This window comes from Nymphalis io, chromosome 9 (genome assembly GCF_905147045.1).
Source record: "Nymphalis io chromosome 9, ilAglIoxx1.1, whole genome shotgun sequence".
Taxonomy (NCBI): domain Eukaryota; kingdom Metazoa; phylum Arthropoda; class Insecta; order Lepidoptera; family Nymphalidae; genus Nymphalis; species Nymphalis io.
This window is the reverse complement of record NC_065896.1, coordinates 12,392,428-12,403,103: the sequence shown is the minus strand read 5'-3', so window position 1 is coordinate 12,403,103 and position 10,676 is coordinate 12,392,428. Positions and strand designations below refer to the sequence as shown.

Genomic DNA, 10,676 nt, shown 5'->3' with positions numbered 1-10,676 from the left:
CCAACACTTACTTAATACAAAGTACATAAAAATTAGTAAGTAATAATTGTGCAGCTCTACTTAAAAATAATTAATAAATATTTGAATATAGAATCTTTGGATTCGGTTAAAAAAAATAAACTTTGTATCGGCCATGTACATTAGACGACACATATATATATACATAAAATAAAAATTCACAAAATATATCTTTGATAATATATAATAATAATATATCAAATTCTTATTCAAATGTTGTATGCAAGCAGTCGAAAGTTTTTTTTTTTTTTAATAAAGTTATAATAATTAATGTCATGTACAAAATATAAAAAGGAGGTTGTATAATTACTTTAAAATGAAAAAAATTATAATTAGAAGAATTATTATAAATGCATAACACTTATAATATGCAAGAAATACAATTAAAGCTTACAAAAAAAGACATAACTATAACTTTTTTTTTAATAAATTAATTAACAGCAATTTCCCACCAAAAAGTATATATATATATATATATATATTAATTTATTTAGGTTTAACGCTTGCTCCAGCTTTGATACGGTTGGATGCCGCTTCATGTATCTTCTCAAGCCCGTTTACTGTTGGTGTGAAGTTAGTTCCCATCCATTCTGCAACGCTTCTTTTACCAGTTATCAAATTCAAATGAGCTATTAGTGGCCTTTGTATTTCTTTGAAATGGTTTATTAATCTGCAATAGAAAGAAATATATAAGATACATAGTATATAATGTTAGTTATTTATTATTATTGGGAACCTTATTAGTTTATGTATTTGTTGAATTCATTTAATTTATTGTATTATTATACTGTTTGTTTCTTAAAATATAAATAAATAAATAAATGATGATTGCTTTGTACAAGCTACGGCTAGTTAGGATAACGAGATTTCAGAAGTTAACTTTGACTTTTTAGTAACGGATCAGAACTACGTATAATTGATAGTACGGTATGTAATATATGTACTCGTATATATGCTTCTATGATATATAAACTATAATGTATAGAATTTTACTATCCGTAAGCTAAACGAATCGTTTTTTTGGATATAGAAACTGGGATTTAGTATACGTTTGAACGCACTAATCTCGGGAAATAAAACCGCTACTAATTCGATAAAAAAATATATTTTTGCCCCTATTGAGAAATATAGAAAATTATGTTGAGGCCCACAGAGGCGAAGTAGTAATGCTTAGTAAGGGTAATAACGCACGGAGCTTTAACATATGCCTAAGGTCTAAGACCTTGATAGCTGAGTTATCAAAGTCCTTATTATCCTATATTTTTCATTTTAAAATTATTAAAAATAGTTCATTTATTTCCTTTCTTGGTTAAAAACTTTTTTTTATTTATAAAAAAAATATTTAGATGCTTCAAACTAAATTATTTAAAGCGCTTGATTGACTGGACTATCATCAATGTATGTAATAAGTGATTGTAGAATATTGTTACAGAATTCACATCAACAAGCAAACAGTAATTGTAAGGACATCACAATATTTTAAAATAAGAATCATAAACGCAAATCCACATTAAAAAAAAACATTAATGTTTGCCTAAATTTGGACATTATTCACTGTGTTATTTTAGACCATTAATAGTTTTTTACTATGTTATTTATTTATTTTAACTTGTCAACTATTGAATTTATAAATAAGCTATTTCAAACTCACGTCTCAGCAGTATTCTTGATGCATTCCACTTGTACCGGACTCGTGAATGAATGTTCCAATTGCCAAGGGTTCAGCCAAGTCGCTACCCTAAAAAATATTTTCCAATTTAATGAGAACAAAAAGTTAGATTTTGTTTCTTTTTTTTATTGAAAATGAACAGGCAGACCCTTAAATATGCCACCTGATGGTATTAAATGGTATGGTCAAATATGCCACCACCCATAGGCATTGGCATTTGCATATTCGTGCAAGAAAAACTGAACAGCGAATTGTCTTTAGAAAGCGTTGCTGTTACTATTCACTTTATATGTTATGTTATGGTTACATTTCTTCGTTAAAATAATAAATATCATCACATATCCCACTGCTGAGGCCTCCTCTCCATGTTCTAACGTTCAGAGATTACTCCACAACACTCCAATGCTTAGTGGATACACGTGGCAGATTTTCATACAACACATTCAAGCTTCCTCACGATGTTTTCCTTCACCGACGAACACGAGATGAATTATAAACACAAACTAAGCACGTGAAAATTCAGTGTTGCCAGATCGAGTTGCCTGAGTACTTACATGTCTCCATGTATGAGGTTGTTCGATTGATCCTTTAAGTTCGCAAGCCTGTGCATGATCATCTCCGCCAAATACATTCCGGGCCATTCTATTAGCGGCAAGTCGTCGATTATAACAATGTTATCATCTGCAATAGATAAAAACGCTTAGTAACTTTATAGATTATTTAACTTAATAATGATGACCCATTGACTGAAGTCTCAAGAGAGATTTTCCAACCACGCAGGACATATTATAGTGCACAAGTATGTGCGCAAGCACAGGTGCACTCTCATAATCCTATGGGATGGTGAAAATGACCGGAAAGAGTTCAGTCGCAGGACCAACGGCTTCACGTGCTTTCGCGGCACGAGTGTGTACACGCTTCCAGACTCCAGAGTGCTACAGACAATCTTCGATAGAACTCAATAACTTTGTAGTAACCCAACTTGTAGTTGTTTTAATACTTCTTTTTATAGAATAGGAAGGCGAACGGGCCCATATGGCCACCTGATGGTAAGTGGTCACCAACGCCCATAGACATCGGCATTGTAAGAAATGTTTACCATCGCTTACATCACCAATGCGCCACCAATCTTGGGAACTAAGATGTTATGTCCCTTGTGCCTGTAATTACACTGGCTCACTCACCCTTCAAACCGGAACACAACAATATCAAGTACTGCTGTTTTGCGATAGAATATCTGATGAGTGGGTGGTACCTACCCAGACGAGCTTGCACAAAGCTCTACCACCATTATACTTATATAAACGCAATAATGAATTCTTAAACCTACCATTCCGCTTATATATTTCAGTCCAATAATTCATACAAGTTGCCAAGCTCGGAAACGCCACCGGCATCAGCTCGCACATGGTAGCGTAGTGATCATATCTGTAATACAATCGCGTGCAAAAGTGCTTTAATCGAAACTCAAAACATTACAAGATAAACACATAAGAAATCAGAAGAAACCGCGTGTGTCTATACATTGAGTAAATTTATCAAAAAATGAATATGGGGAGTGGCAGATGGTAATCAACGAATACTAACTCCAGATTTTTTTATCATCTATAATAAGCATTTATTGATATTATTAATTAAAGTTTCAACAAAAAAAAAAAAAACAAGTGACTAATAAATAATTATAGATGCGATCAAGTTTAAAACTCGTACTGTATTAAAAAAAATATATATAACAATTACCTCGACCATCCTGTAAAGACCATTCCGGAGAAACTAACTTTATATTTGTTGTTTTTGATCAAATGCATCCAACCCTCTTGGTTGCTGGCATAACGGGCGATGGGTGACGCCATCTGAAGACATGAGTGTTATATACGTGACTGCCTCGTTGGTCTAGTGGCTAGATATAAGGCCGCGTAGACAAATAGAGAGGTATACCGCATCGGAACTCTTCGAGCAAGGATCATTTAGGGACTCCACGAACTCAAACTGTCATGTTTGTCATTGTTTAAATACTATTTTTAGCTGAGCTGATTACGTTACATATATAATCATTTACATAATGGTAGACTTCGTACAAGCCCCCCCGGCTAGGTACCACCCACTCATCACATACTCTACCCCCAAACAGCAATACTGTGTTCCGGTTTGAAGAGTGAGGCATTGTTACTACAGGCACAAGGGACATAAAATCTTAGTTCCCAAGGTTGGTGGCGTATTCTTGTTTTACAGGATAGTTAATATTTCTTACAATGCCAGTGTCTATGGCTGGCGGTGACCATTACCATCAAGTGGCTTGCTTGCCAGCCTGCCTATCTATTTGTAATAATATAAACCTCCCGACCATACAGATATGACAGAATTCCAATGAAATCAGACACATGCAGGTTTCCTCACGATGTTCTCCTTCACCGTCAAGCATGAGATGAATTATAAGCACAACACCCACATTGGAGCAGTGTGGTGGTATAAGCTCCAAACCTTCTCCTCAAAAGGGAGAGGAGGCCTTAGCCCAGCAGTGGGACATTAACAGACTGTTACTATAGTTTAGTATTATAATTTAACTGATGATACAGTGATTCTAAAATAACACTCCTGGTAAGTTTTTCGCTTCGCAATTTACTCGTGAAATTTTGAAAAATAACTTAGTTCTCCTACCATTCAGCATCAATACTATCTATAATAATATATAAATATAATATAAATATAAATTCTAAGCGTGAACGATATTGAGTATATTAAGTAAAACCAAATATTCAAGTCGGCAGCGATTTATTAGTCCCCAACGGTGACAACTCTTATAATTTTCCCGCCTTTTTTTTAAGTAAGCCCGTGTTGCCATCACAAAAATAATAAAAAGAACAATGATAGAAAAATATTCCCTAACAGCCTGTGAATGTCCCTCTACTGGGCTGCTATTACGACATACTAATTAATAAATTATAGTACAAGGATTAATAAAGTGCAAGGGACATAACAGCTTAGATTGCATGACAACATATAAAGTGCAAAAAATTTGACTATTGCCTGCGTATTAAAAAAAAATAGTTTTTTTTTTAATGTTATATACCTTGCAACTCCCATTGGCTCCTTTATAAGCAGATCCAGCCCATACAAATGTGAATATCTGTTCGTATGAAGTCCACATCTGTGGCGAGAAATGGAAATGCTCCTTAACATTGTAATTCCATATAACCGGCTGGACCAAATCTCCTATTTTGTAATCTGAAATAAAACAATTAAATAAAAATAAATTAATTAAATACCAAAAAAAAAAACAGTTTCTATTTTGTTTTTTTTTTTATTAATTTTTCAATCGCAAAATAATTCACAAGTTAAAACTTTGAGAAATACCACTTAAAAGTATGTCTTTAAGCCGATTGAACTACAAATGCAAAATAAATAGAGAATGCGCACACATTCCTGAACTTATACCTCTTGCTAACTATTGGCTATTCTCTAGTACTTAGAAAAGAATAATAAAACAAAATGTCACTTTGAAAGCTACCTATACGAGACGCGGTAACTAAAGCAAACTGGTTTACACCGGTTTGAGCGACTACTACAGACGCAAAAAAGTCTCAAGATTGATTTAAGTAATATTACCAATAAAAAACTCACGTTTCAAGGTCTCTACGTTGATGGTCCGTAGCATGTCGTCCCACATCAGGACAGTCACTGGTACTTGTGAGTACTTTTTGATGAACGTGACAATTTCTCGTATGTGCTCCAAGAATATCGACGGTACCCCATGCTCGTTAGACATGGCTCGTTTTTTACATTCGTCGCAAACCGCTGTGTGCCAAACCTTCAAAAAAAAGGCTTTAAGCAAGAAAATGGTAACAAATTATTATTTTACTAGTACCCACAGTTTTGCCCACCGCCGTTTTCTAAAATGCTACCCTGTGTAAACAAATAAGATGGTTGTTTTGGATTTGGAAACTCACAAATAGCTTAAAAAAGATGCAGTTATTTTGAAATCACAGACGGACATTTTATTTATATGTATAAATAAGCCTAAAATATTAGATAAAAAATAATTATGTGAACTTTAAGTTGTCACAACTTTTGAAAGACTTAATCGATTTTCATGACATAAGGACTAAGCAGTCCTTATAATAATTTAAATTTTTAGTTGTTTTCAAGATTGGCCCGATCAAAGACAAGACAAACGGATAAATAAAATGGTTGTTTTGGTTTTGGGTACCTCGCAAATAGCCATATGTCGTTAACATTAAAATTAAAAAAAAAAAAATCAAAACATATGAATATATTTCCTTCAAGTTTAAAAAAAAATTATATTCGAATTTCGACCACTAATCATTATAAAAATAACTTACCTCATCGGCTCCAATGTGAATGTATCTGGCATCCGGTTGTAAATCCATCGCCTGTCGTAGCATCTCTTTTACAAGGCTGAGGGACTCTGGACGAGATGGGCACAGAACAGATGGTGACTTACGTTCTTCCCTAAGACGTTTGAACTTGGGATGCTTGAGGACAAACTCCATGTGTCCAATTGTTTGTATTAATTGAATCTGAAATTATTAAAATAATATTTATTTATAATTACATGATGTTATCAAATATGTATTTCATAATTAAAGACATGAGTTAATGAAGTCAACTCACAACTTTGTAATTTTATTATATTATATGTATAATAAATAACATTAAAATTTCAATTCTTATTTTGCGAATATTTAGACATGTGTAATTTTGGAATACAAATAATATTGAACATGTCTATTTGTCCTGAGTCTGGGTGTAATTATCTATATAAGTATGTATTTACAAAAGAAAAGTAGTATGTGTAGTATATCAGTTGTCTGGTTTCTATAGTACAAGCTCTGCTTAGTTTGGGATCAGATGGCCATGTGTGAATAATGTCCCAGGATATTATTATACTATTATTATTATCAGTAAAAAATTACATAAATCTTACAAGAAATAGAGAATTATAATTAAAAAATATGAACATAGCTCGATCCGTCGTGTATCATCTGTAAATTTAGAAATTGAATAAAAGTAATATGTAACGAAATGAGCAAATTTTTTCATAAGAACTTCAATTATGACATAAAATATATATTTTTTTAAATGTTGCTTTTCACCAACATCCACTCATATCTTCAATTTATTTATATTGCTATTAAACTACAATTAACAAAAAGACCTAGATGGCCCAGTGGTTGCAACAAGTGAATTTTAACCGTTGACTGCTGGTTCAAACCTAGACAAGAATCAGTTAATTTTCTTGTGCTTAATGCAATGAAAGAAAATATCGTGAGGCAACCTGCATGTGTCAGATGAACATCTGTAACATTTGTATCTACCAACCCACATTAAAGCATTATTTTATTTTATTTTTATTATTATGGTGGAATACCTTCAAATGGAGAAGATCCTCAAAAGGAGAAAAGGCCTTAGCCCAGCAATTGAATATTTACAGACTGTCACTTTAACTTTTACTTATATATCAAACAAATATATAAGTAATACACTTATTACATAACAAATTATCCGAAAGATCAAATTAGCTGAAAATGGTGTTCTGCTCTTCTCACTAAACGAGTATTCTCTTCCAGAGAACCTTGCTCGAGAGCATTAATTTTAATGTACATACTTTAAAATAGAAAGAATAATAATAAGTAAGGGTAACAACCTTTCTTATAAACCACGTTTATCAGGTGTGTCTAAATGGTTAATATAATAAGGTTGTAATACAAAATCAGTCATTCCGACACAAATAGAACATCATGCAGAAGAACAATACATTAAAAACTTATTAACAACTACCCCAACATACTAAATAATGATATAATATGTTATAGATATAGAAGAATAGCTGACCAAATAAGTGATTATTATTAATAACTAGTTTCAGGCCACTGTTTCACCACCATGTAATGAATCCCTTCTGGCAGACCAGAAAAGGAAACAAAGTAAACCCTATGTGTATTAAAGTGTATGCAAAATTTCATTATGATCAGTTGAGTGGTTCTTAACTACAAGCATACAAATAAATAAATACTTACTTTTGCATGTATAATATTTGTTAGGATAAACTGCAAACCAGCCCAACAATTGATTATAAGAATTAAAAATTTAAAAACTCCCGACTCAAAAATCCTATCCCAAATACCTCTAAAATATATCTTATAACTTATTAATTTATTCAATTCCAATGAGCTCAAACCAGATACCCAGACTGAAAGTTGTTCAGTTAGCTATCCTGGTAAGATGATGCTTCAGTATCAGGACAGTATCGCAAGTTATTGTAATATAATTGAAATCACATAGTAATAAAAACCAACCGGAAAACCAATTGACAGAAAAGGTTGGAGCATAAGATATTCATCATGAGGGGAGCTTACACAATTCCTATACAAAAAAAAATCGCCTTAAATAAAAACTTAGAATGCACAGCTTAACAAAAACTGAATTCAAAAACAAGAAAGGAAAATTTTATTAGTTTTTAATATTTAATTTCATAAGACCAACAAAATCTTACAGGCTTCGATATAAACTCAGAAAGAAGAATCTAATGTTACTTAATATGTATAAATGTGCCCAGCAAGCTATTTAGGAAAAGGGAAATTTTATTGCTACATATAGAAAAGTCAACTACAATAAACCAAATCCTAGATAATTGAAACCTAAAACTCCTCTATTTAATTAACATACATATAATGCAAAGCACAATAAATGAAAAGACAAAATAACAAGTATGTGAAACTTACGGAATGTTAAAATATTCCCAATAATTTTTTCTTCAATTGGCATCACACTCACACTTAAATTAAAATAAAAACATACGTGACAGATTTTTATCATACGCATTCCTTATAATGTTTTCCTTAACCGATGAGTAAGTTAAATTATAAGCACAAATTAAGCACATCAGAATTGAGCAGTTCAATCTTTGATTACAATTGACATATTTTAAGCACTAGACCATATTTATATCATAGTAAAGATATTCAATTAATAACAATAGTATCTCACCGCATCATAGCCCAAATCATATGAACACTTTATTATATACTTCGCTTCCTCTCTAGTGTACATATTGTCACCACAGCTGGACCCATTACTGCCAATTTCTGCAAGCTCACCGGTATAAGGAAACGTGTCCTCCCACTCTATCAAAACTCCTGTACAGCCCCATTTAACGGGAGATTTGATCACCTTGAAATAAAAAATTCATTAACATAATAAAATCCTATATTTCATTTATTTCAAAAAGACACCAAAGGCATGGATTTGTCTGTGATGGTTTCACAGACAAATCCATGCCTTTGGTGTATCTTTCTATTATTTTGCCTGAAATTACAAAGCAACACAATTTTCTTGAAATTTCAGGCAGCATAACAATTTGACTGGTGGTAGGGCTTTACGCAAGCTCATCTTGGTGGGTTCCACCCACTCATCAGATATTCTACTTGATCTCGGTTTTAAGGGTGAATGAGCCAGTGTAATTACAGGCACAAGTCATTTAAAATCTTAGTTCCCAAGGTTGGTGGCGCATCGGTGATATAAGCAATGGTTAAAATTTCTTACAATGCCAATGTCTATGGGCGTTGATGACCACTTAACATCAGGTGGCCCATGTGCTCATCCGCCTACCTATTCTATAAAAATAAAAAAAGCGATTGAAATTTCAGGATTCAAATTTTAATAGCCTTTTGTTCTTTTTAAACTTATTTATCAGATTATTTGCCATGTCTTAAATTTATACATTGTATATGAATAAAGATATGAATCTTAAATTGGTTAGCATATTACATGGCAGAGCAGTTTTGTTGATAGCAGCAACTATGTACTATTAATTATAACTATTAAAATAAAGAAATTAAAGGTACTAAATTTTTACTTCTTTATTAAAATAAATAAAATAATAGAATGTTGTCTTTATGTTTTAACTAATTTAATTTGTACTAAAGTATTATGTGTAGATTTTAGCACTACAAATTTGTTGTATAAAAATATTAGAAATTTCAAAACATTTACCTCCTCGAAAAAAGGGATTTTCATAGGCGCTCCTTTGAGATCCAAATGCAAAATTCTGCAATTAAAATATCGTGAAACCTACTATTTTTTTAATAAAAATAAATGTTATAAAATTGCTTTAAAATACTTACTTATGCATTTTGGAGACTAAAATCAATTATTAACACTTGTTGTGGATGACAATAAACAACAAATTGTTTGTTATTTATTTTTATGTAGTTTTATTGTTTAACTATTACTGATAGTTTAACCACCACCCATTATCCTTATTTAACAATTTTAAAATAAAATCAATATTTTGACAATTTATATTATACTATTGCCAAATTGAATATACATTGATCATTTGAAAAATAAAGCGATGTGATGTGCGTTTTGCGAGTTATCAAATGAATTGAAAATTTCAATATTTTAATATTTTGAAAAATTTGATATTTGATAATAATATTCAGCTTTATCGATCTTGTTTCAAAGAGAATAGGAACACTACGTTTCTATATTATTTATGATTATGAACTATGAAAATATAATTTATTGCTGTTATCACTATTAGTTTCTTGTAAGGAGAAGTATCTTTGAGTATAAAAAGTGTCCCTATAAATGTTTGAGATGCAGAGATTCTTTTAGATTTAAAGGATGAGATTTGAAGGAACGCGGTAATTTTTGTGAGAGAGAGAATTAGAGGGAGAAAGTTAGACATGCACCTTCAATATTATGTTTTTAAAATTATTCTGTTAATCAAATTTATAAATGCATACATATTAATTTCAAGTACCCTCTAGCTACAGTAGCGCCATTTATGGATATTTCATATATATGCCTTACTTCATTCAATTGAAAAACGCTTTTTTGGTTGTAGAGCTAGATGAGATACTGTTCTTTACTTTTGTACTCCATAGCTGTTATCACCAGATTAGACTTGTAAATAATTGTAGTAATTTGTAAATGTTGCTAGTAGTAGTTTTTTATATATTTC

General features: G+C 31.7%; 1 protein-coding gene across 1 annotated transcript; it reads right to left on the bottom strand.

The window, feature by feature from the left end:
• Positions 1-462: 462 nt before the first annotated feature.
• Positions 463-9,992, bottom strand: LOC126770564 (hexosaminidase D-like). Its single transcript, XM_050490020.1, has 11 exons — positions 9,832-9,992; positions 9,701-9,755; positions 8,696-8,878; positions 6,028-6,225; positions 5,309-5,495; positions 4,758-4,912; positions 3,428-3,540; positions 3,018-3,115; positions 2,242-2,368; positions 1,670-1,756; positions 463-688 (listed from the first exon to the last, which is right to left on the bottom strand). Exons 1-11 carry the CDS (start codon positions 9,837-9,839, stop codon positions 505-507), a joined length of 1,395 nt encoding a protein of 464 aa, XP_050345977.1. The 5' UTR covers positions 9,840-9,992; the 3' UTR covers positions 463-504.
• Between the last annotated feature and the right edge of the window lie 684 nt (positions 9,993-10,676).